Source organism: Rutilus rutilus (genome assembly GCF_951802725.1).
Source record: "Rutilus rutilus genome assembly, chromosome: 17".
Classification (NCBI taxonomy): Eukaryota; Metazoa; Chordata; class Actinopteri; order Cypriniformes; family Leuciscidae; genus Rutilus; species Rutilus rutilus.
In genome coordinates, this window is record NC_140230.1 from 35,395,816 (window position 1) to 35,414,113 (window position 18,298).

Genomic DNA, 18,298 nt, shown 5'->3' on the forward strand with positions numbered 1-18,298 from the left:
ATTTAATTTGAGTTATTTTTAACCTTAAATAATACTGCCAGCTGAAGGCAGTCTCTGTATGTTTAACTTACAGCATTAGGTGAGATTTTTTTTTCTTGAGAAAAAATAACGCCTATCTTGTGTACCTAATATTTACCCAAATTAGTCAATATTAAAACAAATCACAAGAATTGAACTGAATTGAAATCCTGAAATTGTTTCAAGCAATAATAATAATAAAAAAAACGTACCAGAAATTGTACCATATAATATAAACATTGCAACATGTTGTCACTAAACCTAATAAAATTCAGTTTAGTAACTAAAATGTTTTGACAATCACAATATTTAAGCCCCAGGATCCGCTTTCATTGAAATGTCATTAGAGGACACCGGCAAGTGTCACACCCTCACACTTCGCAGGCACGCAGTAATGGCGGCAGGCAAGATGGCGGCGCCCATAGAGTTCGCGGCGGATTTGTGTATACATTGCACATCACCTTATTTCTCAAACTGGTTTGTTCTATGATTCAGTCTCTCTAAACTCCGCCTTTCCGAGAGCCTGCTCTGCTCTGATTGGTCAGACGGCCCACTCTGTTGTGATTGGTCGCCCGCTTACACCGCATGTCTGAAACCAAACGCCCATATATGGATCTTCAGCTTCAAATCTTCCTCAGCGCTTGATATGAACAGTTACGATGGTGTTGTTTTTTTTCGTATCAATTCCAGTGCAAGTCCTCATCTTTTGCAACATGGAATTGTAGTGCAGAAAACAGCGTCTTCTCGACATGAACAACACGAACCAAACTCTTCCAGTCTCAGATACAACTACTGTGTCTGAGGGCGGAGCAAAGCAGAAGCTGTTCACCGGCAGCCAATGACGACCACAGGATGGCATTATGCAAATTTGTTACGTTGTTAAATCAGTGTGTCTAAGGGCCCTTTCACACCTACCTTGTTTGGTCCGGATTTTCAGACTTTTCAGTTTGATCCGAATCAAAATTACAGGTGTGAGGTGTGAACCTCCCCCAGACCACGGTCCGGACCAAACAGAACAGATTTGGTCAGACGAAAAGAGGTAGTCTCGGTCCAGATCAAACTGAACAACGGTTTGGTTCGCTGCTAGTGCGAATGCATTTTCTGTTTGGTTCGGAACATTTACAGGAAGTTCCGGTGGTTCCCGCAGGATTGCTTGCTCTTCTCCTCCTTTCCTGCCGGCAACCATAAAATGTTCGCACAACGAGGACGTTCATTACGCATGTGAACTAGCCTTGAGTATAGCTGGCGCTGCAGGGAGTAATGCCGTAATAATAACAGTATAGTGGCAACGATATGCATCTGTTCATTCATTCTTGTCAAAGTTACCCGCCGAATTGACAACACGCTGACGTCAGACGAACTTCCGTTTACAAACCAATCAATGTCAAGATAAAGCCCACATAGATGATGACGACAGGACGCAAGTATGTCATGTAAAGTGCTTTAGTGCGCTCGCTTAAATGCAAAGTGAAACCAAACCAAAACTTACCGAATGTATACAGTGCATCAAAACATGACCTTTGGTTTGGACTTGCAGGTGTGAAAACGCCCTAAAGTCAAAACGTCTGCAGGACCAAAAGTGCAGCTGAAGAAACCCCCATCATGCCTTTTATCTGGCCATTACGAGAACCAACATTTCCCTTTTCTGTCTGATTTTCAATTCAGTATCACAGCCTTTATCAGAGTCTCGGGTCTAAGATGGAGGCCTTTGACACAGATGATCAAGATAATTTCTCGGAGGCCGCTCTGCCCTCATGAATATGCATATCATCCCCGCTGCAGTTAATGGTCAGAGGGTGAAAAATGACTGGCGCGGATTCCCTCGGGACCGTAATGCTAATCAACAGCAGATTCATTCCCGGGAAGGAGAGGTGACATTCCCATCAGCTGCTGAGGCAAGCAACTTACAGAGAATGCCACAGCGCAGAAACACGTAGTGCAAGTCGTATGAAAAATTGTAAATGATAAATGAGATATTATGTAAAAGAGTTCAGATGTAAAAGCCGCTAAACGCCACCACCGTCAAAAATGAAATGATAGTGAGCGAATGCTCTCCGCACATGGTATCAAATACATGGTTCATCAAATACTTTCGCTTCAAATCCGCTAAATCCCAACGTCAGCCCATTCAGAAATACCCGGTTCGTTGGCAGAAACCGCTAAACGTCAGCAAAAATCCTCTAAGTCCACAGAAACCAATCAGAAGACGTGGATCGAATCATGTGATTTCAAGATGAATGACGGCGTGCGTATGAGCCGGCTTTCAGTTGACGAGCTGCAAGTTATCATCATGTTTTGTCCATCGTTACAGTGACACTGACAGGATTTCATGAGTAGCAAGTAAAACACAACATTGTTCCTTGTGTTGCTGTAAAACTCTGACAGAAACGGACGCGGCAGTCGCTGATGGATCAGTTTGAACTCTGCTTTTATCATTTGCAATGTTTTCCAGTCGCATCTTTAGTGATTTTGCAACTATTTACTATGTCTTGCTGTCTAAAAAGGGTGGACTTGGAGGTTTTTGCAAAAAAAAAAAAAAAAAAAACACACATAGACTTCGCTAGTTTTGCAGCATAAGACAAAAAATGTGTTAAATACAAATGAATTGACTAAAATGTTTTTTTTTTAAATAAGGCATTTCAATAACTGACTAATAACCTTTTCATTGCCATTAAAGTGAAAATTACTGAACCTAAACATTGGAGCCTAATTTAAAAAATGCTAATTTACAAGAAAATATGTCAGACGGACTTAGAGTATCTTGCATCTGAACTCTTCATATATTGATTGCCATTTTCCCAATTCCCAAGGTTCCCAATTTTGTTTTGGAGACTAACAATTTTTTTTTCTCCTATTATAGATTGCAGATCACCTCATTTCTCAAAGAGTATGAAAAAGGTTAGCTTGAAGATTCAGTCTCTCTAAACTCCTCCTTTCCTAGAGCAGCTCTGCTCTGATTGGTCAGACGGCCCAGTGTGTTGTGATTGGTTGAACGCTTACAGCACGTGTCAGAAACTAAACGCCTATTATCATATCTGAATTTCAGCTCTCCCTCAGCACTTGATACACAGTGATACCAACAGTAACAATGGCGTACTTTTTCCCAATCAATTCGAGTCCGAGTTTCATCCTTCTGAAGCGGATTCACAGCAGAAAACAGCGTCTTCTCGACATGAACAACACGAACCAAACTCTCCAGTCTCAGATACAACTACAGTGTTTGAGGGCGGAGCAAAGCAGACGCTGTTCACCGGCAGCCAATGAAGACCATAGTCTGGCATTATGCAAATTTGTTACGTAACAGGAAGTGAGACTGAAATTGCTGCCGACTCGAGTCGCCAGTTCAGAATCGATTCTTTCTTTTAGGAGACAAAAAAAAAAGAAAAAAATTATTGGCCATACACTTTGATCTTTAAAGCTTTGCAGAGCTTTTACATTCACAAACGGCTACATTACACCCTGCATGAAAGCTAATACTCAAAAAAGCAGAATAGGGGCACTTTAAAAGTATATATAAAAGTTATTTCTTATAAGAAAATAATACCTTTAATAGATTAAATGCATTTCTGATTTGTTGGTGTATATATAAGTTTTTTTTTAACACACTTCACCATCATAACGCCTAGCCATAACAAGCCGTCTAACACTGTGTCCTAACCAGACGCGATGCGATAAGATTCCAGCGACAAATAATTTGTCTGTCCACACTAGACGCAACACGACTGCGAGATGTGTAAAAATCAGTCGAAAACCCACAGCCAATCAGAACAGCGTGTGGGCGGAGTCAGCCAATCAGAACAGCGTGTGGACAGAGTCAGCCAATCATAACAGCGTGTGGGCGGAGTCAGCCAATCATAACAGCGTGTGGGCGGAGTCAGCCAATCAGAACAGCGTGTGGGCGGAGTCAGCCAATCAGAACAGCGTGTGGGCGGAGTCAGCCAATCAGAACAGCGTGTGGGTGGAGTCAGACAATCAGAACAGCGTGTGGACAGAGTCAGCCAATCATAACAGCGTGTGGGCGGAGTCAGCCAATCAGAACAGCGTGTGGGCGGAGTCAGCCAATCAGAACAGCGTGTGGGCGGAGTCAGCCAATCAGAACAGTGTGTGGGCGGAGTCTCGCGGCACAAGAGAGTAATCTCGACAGCACTCGCAAGAAAATGGATAAGTAGCTACATAATCAAATTCACAAATATTACACCATTTAAACATTAAAAACACATAGGCTACTGAGTTACTAAAACAATCTTTGTCACAGAATACACTTGTTTGTTCACAGTTTGAACGTTCGTGTTTCCATTTGTTTAATTTCAAGATCTGAGGTGAATTATCCATTGTTGCTTTTACAGCTTCAAAGCTGGAGCACTAAATGATATTCAAAGTCACATTACACACTTTTAACATTAAATAAAGCACATAAACAGTACCTGAGATTATAATTGCCACACTTTGTGTTTGTTGTTCCAGCGCGACGGCGCAGAAAAATAGAAACAGTTTCTAAAATAGAGTCGTCGCCGTCGAAAAAAAAAAACATGGAAAAGATGGTGTAACACTGACAAGTCTGTCACCAACACAGTTAAGCCCTGCCGTCTGACCACAATTACCTCACGCAGACTGAGTTTAGCCGTCCAGCGAGGCCTGCTGGTCCTCGAGACTGACGCCGTCATTCACTCCCTGTAAAACTGCAGCTGGTTCCTCAACGCCTTACAACTCGCAATATGCAGCCCGGAAAAAAAGTGTTACAGTATTTATTCCCGGACCTCAGCATTCAGTCTCAAACGGCGCCTGTGGTTCCTCTTTGTTGACAAAATCCTATTACTGTCGGTTCAGCTCACAGGCACAAAAACCTGCGCACAAATATCAAAAGAACACCTACAGCTTTTCTTTTGGAGCCGGCATAAACTCAATATCAATTTGGAGACCCACTCTTATTGATACGGGAAGAGTTGAATAGAAGGCAAACGGCTCAATCCTCGCTCGTATAGTGAACGGCTTACAAAGTAGAAATGATGTATTATTACATTGGTGCATCACTCGTCGTCGGGCAGAAGCAGGGACATATTTCTCAGGAGCGAATGAATGAAGTTACAGGATAATAAAAAAAAGAGAGTGAGGCCATGATATGATCCATAAGAACATCCCTCACTGTCACGATGATTCCTAGAAGTTAAGATTTTAGTGTTTTTGCTCCAAGCTATATATGCGCTAACTCTGAATATGACATTGATTTATTCTGAAAGCAACTGATATTATCTTTATCCAACAAAATCAATGTCTTAATCTAAATAGAAATAGAGCACTTTGGATTGAAACTCCACACATTACATGTCTAAGTGATCAGGACTTATAGTTTTTACTCAGCGGCAGCAGATGATAAAACTGGGAAAGAAATCGCTAGAAAATAAATCTGTTTACGGATTCCATGCATCGGTTTCCCCCCCCAATTTATTTTTGCGAAATTGAGTAAATATTACAAAATCAAGTCATGAATTATTTTATGATAAATTATTTTATGACACCGGCCGATGCATAACGTCATATAACTGTTGTAAACCTGCTGTTTAGAAAATAAATATATTTTCTTAAACATTTAAAACTATATAAATGTTAAAAAAGTAGCATCAGCAGCAGCAACAACAGCATTACAGCAACAACAAAAAATGTAAATAACTAAATCGTATTTTATTTCATAAAACCGTATTATTTAGCCCTAATGTCATGATGCTCTCGAGATATTGGCCATTAGAAAACAAAACATAACATAACCGCAACTAAAACCAGCACATCAACGCCTTGGAAGTCACTCAAAATGCCTAGCGAGATCTTAATCTAAATAGATCCGGGCAATACAAAGGAATTATCCAATCTCTCACATGACGCTTTTCAGGATCGCGCTGAAATTTAGTCTCTGAACGCAAGGGCTAGTGGGTAATTATTCTCTTGATACAAACATGAGGGCAATGTATGACAAAGCCAGTTCCAGTTATGTGCTTTATTACGGTCTGGCTTTTCCTCGGCGTCCCCCCGGGAGTCCCAGTCACTCTTCTCACCGCCAGCCTGACAGCCTCATCAACACACAATAACCATTATCCTCTCTCGCCCATTATCTCTCTCTCTCTCTCTCTCTCTCTCACACACACAAAGAGCAGCCCGTTTAGAAACACCACACGCTTACCTGCAGTTCGGTGGAGGGTCGAGTGTGATTTCTGCAAGCTCCTTCTGAATCCTGCAACACAAGCATTCATTTATTCAACAGAGATCAGAAGGCCACGCTATGGAGGCTTGTTTCCGCCACAGAATAAAACATTTAAAAAGATAATTGCGACTTTATCTCACAATTGCGAGTTTACATCTCGCAATTCTGACTTTATTTCTCAGAATTGCGAGATATAAAGTCAGAATTGCGTGAAATAAAGTCGCAATTCTAAGAAAAAAAAATTTGACTTTATTTATTTTTACCTCAGAATAGTTTATATCTCACAATTCTGACTTTATAACACGCAATTGCTACTTTATATCCCGCAATTGCGACTTTATTTCTCAGAATTGCGACTATTTCTCACAATTCTGACTTCATATCTCGCAATTGTGAGAAAAAAAGTCAGAATTGTGAGACAAAAAGTCGCAATTATTATTATTTATTTATTATTCAGTGGCGGAAACAAGCTTCCATACCACGCACACTAAAACTTGACTGCGTAACTTTATTACGCAGTCAATAATATTTATTTACAAGAGCGACGACCACATTTTGCAATCAAATTCTCTCCCGAAATTCAGCTTAAAATTTTACATAAAATCATCCATTATTTATTAATCTTAGTTCATATTAATTTAAACATTTACTAATACGTTATTACAATCAAAAGGTCGTATTTGTTAACATCGGTTAATGCACTGTGAACTAACAATGAACAGCTGGATTTTTAACAAAGATTAATAAATACTGTAACAAATGTATTGCTCATTGTTAGTAAATACATTAACTAATGTTAACTAATGAACCTTACTGTAAAGTGTTACCAGTCACTCTAATGTTGTATGAGCTGAACTCACACATTACACGTCTTCTGTCAAAAATGCACTCAGGTTAGACCAGAATTTCGATTTCCCTTCGTTTTTTTTAAATGCATTTAAAAGCAGTTTCTCGGTGGCCTCATAAATTTCACAATTTTCAAAATGCACATTTATGTCACCGCACTTCAAATCATTTTCTGCGAGCGATACCTGTTGTTATCTCCGAGGTCAAAGCGTGCCAAGGCGTATGAAATCAAACAGGGTGTTTTTTTCAATTCCATAAAACGTGACTCACACTCTCACACACACACACACACACACACACACACACACACACACACACAGTGACTGCGACAATGCCTGTTACTTAAACGCACATTTCCTTCGACAGGAAACCATACATCATCAAAACATGAGTAGTGGGCTGCAGTTTGTGGGCGTTTAAGCCGCACGATATCATTGAAAAGCAGGATTAAAAGAGTAAGTTGTTCATACGATAAAGTGATTTATGACACCAGACAAAAAGTAACTGCTGTGCATGAATAAATGTCAATATATGACTGTAGTACATACTGTTTAAAACCAGGCGTGGGAATTACACACACACACACACACACACACACTCACTGAATTTATTGCATTATATATATTATAATGAATTATATATAGTTTTGTTTTCTTGTTATATTGTCATTGCATACAATTTTATTTTTATAGTTCTGGATGAAATCTGCATGATTTGAATGCAATACATTTTTTCCACTCAGAATTAATAGTTCGCATCTATAATTGCATAAATATTCTTCAAAAAAACTCATTTTTTGGGTGAACTATTGCTTTAACAGAAACAAACCAAAGTCTTTCAGTGGAATCTGAGTCGATTCTCATCTAATCTGCACACGCTAATTGTTTTTGCTGTTTTTGGCCTCACAATTAACAGCTTTCCTGAACAAACACCTTTGATGTTAACGTCTGAATCCCGAGGCTTCCTGAACCGTGTAACATCAAGACGACTTAAAAACATCCGCAGTCCAAATGGGAATGTTTGGATCTTGATATGCTCTCAAACAGCAGAAGGAACAGGATTCTGCAGTCGCGGTTATAAAAAGCACTGTCTCCCAGCAAAGCTTTGCTCAACTGATTGCATAATGCCATCGTACTGCAGTCGGGGCCTTCAGAGAATCCACACATGTAGAGCACAATAGAAGTACGATACAGTCAGACGTCGAGCGAGCGCAGAGATCCCTCTGGTGTAAAAGCATCCTAACATGTTATTATGTTTGCAAGTTGAATGCTTTGACATTAAGAGGTTTACACGTCTGCAAAAGAGAGTTTTCTTAGTTATAATGCAGACCAGTGCATCTCAACCGGTGGGTCGTAGGCCTTTTATCTCAGGGGAAACTAACCATGTAATCATGCATAGTTAGGGTTAGTGAAGTAAATAACCCAGTAAACAAATACCGTCTTTCAACGTTGGAAATATGGTTGAAAATAAGTCGGTCCGCCTTGGACTGGTTTACGACGTGATTTCAAGTAAGTAGTTTCGGCTGGACTACGTGTCTTCAACTGGTCATCTTAGGCCTCGTTTACACTGTCAGTGAAATGTGACCCAATTCCGATTTTTTGCTCATATGTGACACAGATCCGATGTGTTCTACGACAGTGTAAACATGAAAAAAACGCATGCATTCGGATATTTCGAGATCGGTTTCAGGCCTCATTCATATGTGGAAATAAATCAGATATGTGCCAATGCGACTGTGATGTAAACAGGCAGATCGGATTTTCTGAGGCATTAGGCGACGTCTCCGCTGACGAGAGAAACCCCGACGTGCATCTGCAAAGGGACGGATGGCCCGACGAAACGTTGTGTCGTCGTAGGAGAGGGATGTGAAAAAACGTTGACACAACATATTGTCGTACACAACAAAATTTCGGTCCCACTGCTCCTCGTTAAAGCCAATATGCTCCCGCCAGTCCTGAGATCTCTCTCTCTCACACACAATAACTGAAGCAATGATGCCACTTTTCGTCATCCTTCGCCTCAAAATCATGCTGATGTTTGGCGAACTTCGCATATATCGCAGAGCTAGCATCAAGCATATTTTACGTCCGCCCATCTGTGCAAGAGAATTTAACCCTTTAAGCATGCGATAGTGTAAACACATGAGTCGGATACGGGTCACAGTTGAAAGAACGTGTAAACGGACAGTCAAAAAAAATAAAAAAAATAATAATTCGGATAAAGTTAACAAATCAGATTTGGGCATCAAGACCTGCAGTGTAAACGAGGCCTAAGACAGGATAAGTCTGTTATACATGCTAAAATAATGGAGAAAACCAAACTACCAAACCAACAAAAGAGTTTTACATATTCCATCAAGACGTTGAAGATCGACCCGTTTTCAATGTTGAAAAGTCGTAATTAGACGTTGAAGATTTACATCTATTCAGCGTCTAATAGATGACTTTTTGCTAGCTGGGAAGCTTATCAACTTTTTTTTTTTAAAAAGGAGAAAGCAATTCCCATCTTTTGTTACTGACAAACAAAAGCCACGCATCTAATCAATCCTTTTCTCACTCAAATACAATAAACGCCCAAACCTATGCACCTACAAGCCAATTTGCACTCTTTCAAAATGGTTTGAACTCAAGTTGCATAATGCAAAACTAATTAAGACAGCAATTTCCTACATTTCTACAGTAAAACCATATTGAAATATATTCCAAATCTTTAACAAAACTAAGACTACCAAAATGATTAGATGTAAGTGAACACTTACTCAAGTGTTGAGGTCCGTTCACATCAATGACGATCGCTATACACTGGCCTTTAGTCATGCAATTATGTTACCAACTAGCTATACAAAAGGGGACAAGGATTAATATTGCTCTTCATATACGGCAGTGAATTCTGTAACTCGTATTATAAGGACATTTTACAAATGAAAACCCTTGTTGTTTGTGTTTCTAAGGATTTTGATTTGAGTGTCTTAGGCCCGGTTTACACCTGGAATTAAGATGCGTTTTGATCGATCGGATCACAAGTGACCGACAGGTGTAAACTGGGTCTAAAACGTTTTGAGCTTGTCCACTTTCGATCAATTTCAGAGGTAGTGGAAAACACATTGCTTTCATAGTGTAAACGCTCATCAGGACAAATGTGTTCGAACAGCCACCAAAGCCCGTCTTCTCTCCGCCTACTGATGTAAACATTATAGAAGCATGCTAGCCAGACGGGTTTAAACTTTATCGGCTGGAGACCTAAGTTAAGAGACGTAACAAGCACGATGTTCTCTCACCGTTCCTGATTTCTAACACACACTCACAGCGTTCGGCTGGTCTTGCGGCTGTCAGAGCAGAAACTAAAGCTGATGCTCCGTGTGTTTTTCTGTCGTCTCCGGTTCACGTTTACAAGTAACTTGCATGAGCTTATTTTGTCCATTAGATCTGAAAAACCCATACATTTACCCGCCCATAGACTCTTCCCTTGAAGAAATCAGGACAGAAGTGGTTGAAAGTGGACAAAAGAGACGGATTAAAACACCAGGTGTAAACGGGAACGTCTACTTGTGATCCGATCGACCCAAAACGCATCTAAAAACCCGGTGTAAACAGGGCCTAAGAGTGTCTGTTAGGCACAACAAGTTACACTTCCTAGTGTTTTGGAAGACTGACTTGATTTGAGACAATGTTTTAGTGCATTTTGAATGTGAAAATGGTTAGCAGAATTGTGTGAAGGATTTTGCAAAAGTGACTCGAGGATTGAGAAATGTGTCCTAACCATAGACTGTAAAAAACAATATGGATGTGGTGTCCGTGACGTCACCGGTAGGTTTCCGAAGAGCATTTTTGAACCCACGTCCTTAATTATGCAAAACTTTAAGGCTTAAAATAATAAATAATAAACAAATTAGTTATTTAAAAAAAACTCACGTCGCTCACAGTCGTCATGAAGGGCTAAATTAGCTCTATAGACCAAAACCACTTTTTGCACCAGACTATAAACAAATTTTTCTGATGTTAAAGGGTTAGTTCACCCAAAAATGAACATTCTGTCAGTAATCACTCGCCCTCATGTTGTTCCAACCCCGGAAGACTTTCGTTCATCTCCGAAACACAAATTAAGATATTTTTGATTAAATCTGAGAGTGGTCTCACTCCTCCATAAACTTAAGGTTGAGCCACTGACTATTTTAAACATTGTCTTGGCTCTCAGATTTAATCAAAAATATCTTAATTTATGTTCTGAAGATGAACGAAAGTCTTACGGGGTTGGAACAACACGAGGGAGAGTAATTACTGAGAGAATGTTCATGTTTTGGGTGAACTAACCCTTTAAGTTGGGCATTTTAACATGGAGATTGATGGGATTGACTCTCTTCTGCAGCCGGTCTCTAGCGGCCAGTCGATGAATTACAAGTTTAAGTCACTTGGATTCAAGAAATCTTAACTTAATAAGATCCAGATCCTGAAGCAAAACACCAATCAAACGGACTGGTTCGTTACCTCTTGGCACTGGTGGAGAGTTTGGCTGCCGTTTTACTGGAGATCTTGGTCTCCTTCTTCTTGGGCACGACCAGATCCCGCTCCTGCTGAGGAGGTGCCGTCTCTCGCTGCTCGATATCTGAACTCCCTCCGCTGGTGCTGGGGCTGTCATCTGGTCTCTGCACCTCACTAGACATCTTGGCCCTGGACAAACAGCAGGATTCACACACACGCGATTACATTAGCAGACCGCCGGGTGAAGTCACTGGGGTATGAAGTCAATAGTTGTCTTAATTCCAGCTGCGCTGAATAATAAAACAGTGATTCCAGCGAGTAGAAGGCAGAGGAATCGGATTAACTCTTAATAAGAGGTTTTTTTTTTTTTACTCTGTAAAACTAATTTTAGGCCTGAATATTGAGCTGCAATTCATAAACAGCACAAAAACAATACATTTCTGTGTAAATCATTCATGAAAACGGATCACACTCCATTTGATGCAACAATGGTTTTACAAACTATTTTTGTTTTCCTCAACGTGATCCTATTCACTTTCTTAACGCACGTCGTTTCTGGGGCTTCATGCATAAAACAGTGTCGATTTCAACCTAAGGGCAGATGTTTTCAGATTTAGAAAAATCCCAGTCTGTGGAAGACAAAATGAATTGTGCATAAATCCCACAAAACAGAATCGCTAAAAGAATGAACAACCTTCTGTGTTTAAATCACTCATGAAACATCATGTTGTCACTGCAACAATTAATACGAGCATGATTTTACAAAAAGATTCTGCTTTTCTTTCCCGAATCTTTTCATTGTAAGAAGTCGACAAGAGATACAAATTTAAATGCATGTTTCTGGTCTTATTGAGCACGTTATTACAAACAACAAAAATATGTTAAGTGTTAAATATTGAAATGCAAAAAATGCAAAAAAAAAACCTCAAAAGGAGGAGATTATGAGAAGAAATTAAGAGGGAATGTTTTTGGATTTATACCTTAAATACTTTGTCACCATTGGGGTTGAATGAGGACTTTGATATTAAGCCTTTTTTATAGTGATTGAGTAATTTCTTTATCTGTTGTTTATTATTAGTTAAGCCGTTTGTATAAAAAAAATTGTTGTTTTTTTGTTAATATTTTCTTCCCTTTTTTTCCTCATTATATTATATTTGTTTTGTTTTTTATATTTTCTTCCCTTTTTTTCTCATTATTATTCATTATATTTGTTTTTTAAAATATTTTCTTCCCTTTTTTTCCTCATTATTATTCATTATTATATTATATTTGTTTTGTTTTTTATATTTTCTTCCCTTTTTTTCTCATTATTATTCACTATATTTGTTTTTTAAAATATTTTCTTCCCTTTTTTCTCATTATTATATTTGTTTTTTATATTTTCTTCCCTTTTTTTAAATTATTTTTAATTATTGGTCACATGTGTTACTTATTATTGTCAATTACTTGTATTATTGGTTACATGTCTTTGTGTGTGGGCCCAATTAAGGTGATTACCTGTTTCTACTTAAAGTTCACTTTGCTCTACATTTGTATTTTACCTGATGGTCGAAACGTTGTGCTTTTAATACATTTATCTTGAGTAGCATGCAGTGTGTGGACTTCACTTTTCACTTTTTGTAAATATTGAAATGCACCCACTTTTCACAATACAGTCAATATTCAGCAGATAAAACCATGCGTTTCACTCAGAAATGCATCAAATAATGACGTTAAAGGGTCGCAAACAGCATTATACACGGACTTCAATTGCATCCTTTTAGTGAGAGGAAGATTGTGTCACCATAATGTGACCCCACTTTTCATTCAGGAGGAATTTAAAGCAGGCATTTCCGGTACGGTCGCAGGAAACGCGCACAAAATGAAATAATACTCCAAGACATTTGATCACAGTCGAATCATGATTTAAGATGTTTATCTGATCTGTGATGTGTCTCTTTTTTTACGACGACGAGGAGAAATTCTTTTCAGATGTTATCAGGCAAGCAAGGAAAACCCTCTGATCACAGGCTTTAAAAGCCACACGAGTCCAGCTAATAAACACCTATGCATTCTGCGCTCTCAGACGCAGCATTTAAACCAACATAAAACATGCATGGTGTGGAGAATAGAGAGATCTCACTTCAAAAGATGGCCAAGATTCCCGAGCCGGGGCGTTCATGCGAGTTAGGTCAGCGCCGTTTCAGCTCCGAGTCGTCTAAATGATCTCAGATACACCGACAGGAAGGTATTAGCACTTCTGAGAGTGGATTTTACGGGTCAACTCGTTTTGTGATAATGTGGGAAATGAGTCATAAAACATTTAAATTGCAGCGTGCAACGCAGTCAATGCCAGAGAGTTAATAGCTCAGAGTCCAAATACACAGTCTTTTATCCCACAATACTCTCCGTTTACAGTCCGGCTTGAGTTATTTGCCTTCAAATACGGCGCGTTTCATTCCAGTCGCCGATAAATCACATCAACGTGCGAGTCTCAGATTCTGTTTGGCGACCTTTAGTCCCTGGTTCACTCATTCAGGGGTAATGGATCTTAATGCTTAAGATCTGCACTGAAATTGAAAGGCTAAACCTCACACGACCTACACGGCCCTTTAGTGTACACACACACACACACACACACACATACACACACTGTAAAAGAGTAAATCTGGGCAAAATTCATCATGTTATGCATTAATCACTTTAAGTATGCAGAAATATCTCTTTGGGGTGAAATGAAACAACCCCAATTACTTTAATGCACGTTTATGTTAGTATTTTTTAGGTGTTTATTTTTGGGATCCCAAAGTACACATTTGCTGTAAAGGCATTAACGTAGCGTAATGAGGATTTGTATATGTTGTGCTGTGCGTATACATAACATACACTGCCTGGACAACATTTAAATAGGCAAACGCTTACGAGTTTACGATTGGATCATTATTGCAGTGATTATTATGTTTCTAGCATGTTTGGCAGCAGCTCTTCTAAGCCTAACTGATGGAGTGTGTAGCTTTTCATTTCTTAAACAACCATGTATAGGGAAGACACATCATGGCTATAATCCAGGAGGATAATGCCAAGATTCATCAGGCTCAGATTGTGAGATAATGAAGAATCATTTTCACGCATGAATCCAGACGTTAAATCAATTTAAAGCGTTTGGGATGTGCTGGAGGAGACTTTACACAGTGCTGGACTCTTGCATTGGCAATTCAAGATATTGACCAAAAATTGATGGAAATAACATTTATTCCCATCAATTCTTGTCAAAAGCAATTAGATTTAGAGGAACTGTTACCAAACATGCTGCTAATCACTGCAATAACGATCCAATCATAGACTCTTAAGCCATTTGCATGTTTAAATCCAACAAGCGACTTTTTTTGGTGTGTCTTGACCAGTGTATTTTGTATATTTACATAAGGCACCACCAAATTACAATATAAGGATAGCGTTTTAAGTCCACAAACATAACCTTTAAGGGTGTATATTTTACTGACAAAATACACAAATATACATAAATATGTAGGCTACTTTGCAATTATACACACATTTTCCATCTAACAGAACAACAGAACGCTGTCAGCACATTATCAAGGGCTTTCTCCATTTTAAGTACACATAGACAGTGTATAGCTAGTGTATACTACACTGTGAAGGAGATCATTGAAGCATCTGTCAGACAGAAACCCCGCTGTTGCCGCATCTGCACGCGCGCGTTATTCAGGAGCGTCTATTTCTGCGGGAGGCCGCGAGCGCCTCTCGATCCCGCAACAAAACACACGCCGATCGAACGCACCCGTCGAACCGCATCGAGCTTCCGCGGGGATATTTTCCAAAACGTGAGGGAAAAACAATGTAGCGATTCACCCATGATGACCACGATGAACAACTGCCTCGGCACAAAGGAAGAAGCCTCGTCCCGCACATCCCCGCACACCGAGGGGGGAAAACAACCACTTTTGCGGGACATTTAGCGAGTTTTCCCGCACGGTCGAAGGGCTCTGACGGACATGCGAGGATATTTACCTGCCGAGCGGCCGTCGATGTGGCGTCCCGATTCGCTTTTTCTGGATGATACCGTGTAGTCAGAGTCGGGCCGTCCGCTCGTTCTCGTCTCGTCGCTATTTAACTGAAGGTAGCAGAAAAAAAGCGATTACAGAAACTGAAGCAGCCGGACCGCCTCTACGCGCGCTCTCGACTTGGTAGTGCACGCGCAGCGCGTGCGCTTTCGCGTCCGTGTGTGAGAGGAAATATTTGTAACGTTTCCTCGCTTATCTAGTATATCCCTCTAATAAAGAGGCTTCATAAACTAGTTTAATGAAATGTAAAATTAAACTATTGGACATTAAAACAATACGTGCCATGAGTAAAAAGTAATTCCCTTCACGATAACATTGTAAAACTGCGGTAACAGCCACATTCATCACAAAATAAAGAAAACAAATTGACTGTACTATTTGAAGGAGATACCATATTATTTACTATGATCTTACCAACAGTCAATAGCCTATTAGTAAATATTATTAATGTTACTAATATAATAAACATTAGTAACAGTAAGGTTCCATGATTTTTTATATATATATATATATATATATATATATATATATATATATTCATTTAAATATATAATACACACACACATATTATATATATATATATATTATAGGCTATACACACACATACACACACACACACACACGCACACACACACATATATATATATATATATATATATATATACACATATATATTATAAACAAACTTTTATGTTAGATGCGATTAATCGCAATTAATCAATTTGACACTCATTTTTATATTGTAATTAATTATTTTAACTCATACTAGTTGAAAAGAAGTTTCACTATATTACTAGCAAAAATTACAATTGTTGATGCTGTTAGAATAGCATGGTTACTTGTATGATAAATGCTGTCATAGCCAATTTGTAATGAATTTATCATCATACAGGATCATCATCAAGGATCATACACTCTTGAAAAAATAAAAATTCTTTATCGGCATCATTGTTCCCATGAATAACCTTTAATGTCCATAAAATCTTTCAAACACAAAAGGTTCTTTAAACTGGAAAAAAAAGGTTCTTTAAGATTATTTAAATGATCAATTCTTCACACTAAGAAAAAAATGGTTATTTTTATTAAATAAATGAAGGGTTGTTTATTGTACTATTAATCTGTTTTTGTTATTCTACCAAGCAAATCTATGGTAAGTCCCCATTTAGATGTTGCTGTGGGGTGTAATTTTACTAATGATGAGGATTTAGTATGATAAAGACCACCAACACATTTTCATTCCTGTCCATCATTTCATGTCACTTAATCTGTCCATTTCATTTCACTTGGTTTGGGCTCAGAGTCTCCATTGTCTTTGCAGGGTTTTACAAGCTCAAGTGGAAGCTGAAAAAGAGCAACCTGAGAGGAAAACAAACGAGACGGTCTGAACGGTACAAACATTTCTCTTTAGTGACAGACAAAACATGATGATCATGTTCTCCAGCGTGATTTGAGATGATCCACAAAAAAAGAGCATCTCGAGCTTCAATTGAACTTTCTGAACAAAGAGTTGCATGATAAATGTTGCTTATCTGATTATTTTAGGTTATAATGGCGCACACACACACACGCACACACACAAAGGATTTTGATTGTGATGTCAGGCACTGTATATTATCAGATATCTATAAAAAAAAATCTTCATCTGATTTGTTAGCCTGTGACCATTAAAGCAGACTACTATTTAATTTTGCTTTATTGTGACAATCAATTTCAACGCCTAGATTTCCAGACGATTGCATAATAATGACCTGCAGCCTGCGAACGACTGTATTTACAGTGTGCTTTTCATCGCTCTAGCCACTTGAGGCCTGTTGAATGATGAAATCGGGTCTCTCTCTGTTGCTCCGGGGCTTTGTGTTGCTCAGGGGCGTCCATCAGATCAGCATGATAATATGGCAGCCGGGGACCCGTGAGTGTGTGTGAGAATAGAGGAGGCTTCAGTCTCAGCACTTCCGCTCTCACACCCTGTCAGGGCTGAAGGTCAGGGCCACACTCTGTGCAGAGTGCCTTTGTCATGCTAATGGAGGGTGTAAACGCTAGTCGCAGCGACTACCCTTCCCTTCACCCTTCTGGTGATCCAGCTTTCTCTGCAGTTTACCTTCAAACATCAGGGCCTCTCCATCACTGGATGCTGTTAAATCCAGTTTAAAGGCCTATTTTTACTCTCTTGCGTTCGAGTGATGTTGTGTATGTATTTTAAATTAGTTGGTGTTCTACGTTATGTATATACATTGAATGATTTTGATGCTTGATTTTTATCTCCATTTCTGTTTTTTTTTCTACTCCTTTTCTCGTTATTAGGGGTTCAAGCATGAAATGCTGAAACCCAATTGTAATTGTAAGGATTCGTAAAACGACACGTGTAACCTGGCCAGATGGTAGGCCTCAATTTGGGGACAACCTATCAGAGGTACATAATCGCTCATAACTCTTAGACCGTTTGACCTAGAGTGTCTTACACCACTGTGATCCCTGGCTCAAGGCGGACAAAATGGCTATCTCCAAATTCGATTTAGGCAGGAAACATTTTCCGCTATGTCGCATTTTGTCCGAAAACTATTTTTGCGAACTAGTCACTGGTTTTTGGCCCGATCGGAACCAGACCAGTCTAGGACAATTCTCTGGACTCTCTAGATCAATAATTATCGGAAAAAAAGTTTAACTTTTGCATTTGGGTGGCTGTAACTGGGTCATTTAGA

General features: G+C 39.2%; 1 protein-coding gene across 1 annotated transcript in view; it reads right to left on the minus strand.

Annotated features, from left to right (window-relative positions):
- Nucleotides 1–15,747, minus strand: part of ube2e2 (ubiquitin-conjugating enzyme E2E 2) — a 39,050-nt gene extending 23,303 nt beyond the window's left edge. The window contains exons 1-3 of the mRNA XM_084385070.1: nucleotides 15,547–15,747; nucleotides 11,542–11,724; nucleotides 6,191–6,241 (exon numbers count right to left, since the gene is read on the minus strand). Of these exons, the coding sequence (XP_084241196.1) occupies nucleotides 6,191–6,241; nucleotides 11,542–11,717 (227 nt within the window). The 5' untranslated portion in view covers nucleotides 11,718–11,724; nucleotides 15,547–15,747. The remainder of the gene's footprint in view (nucleotides 1–6,190; nucleotides 6,242–11,541; nucleotides 11,725–15,546) is intronic.
- Nucleotides 15,748–18,298: the final 2,551 nt, after the last annotated feature.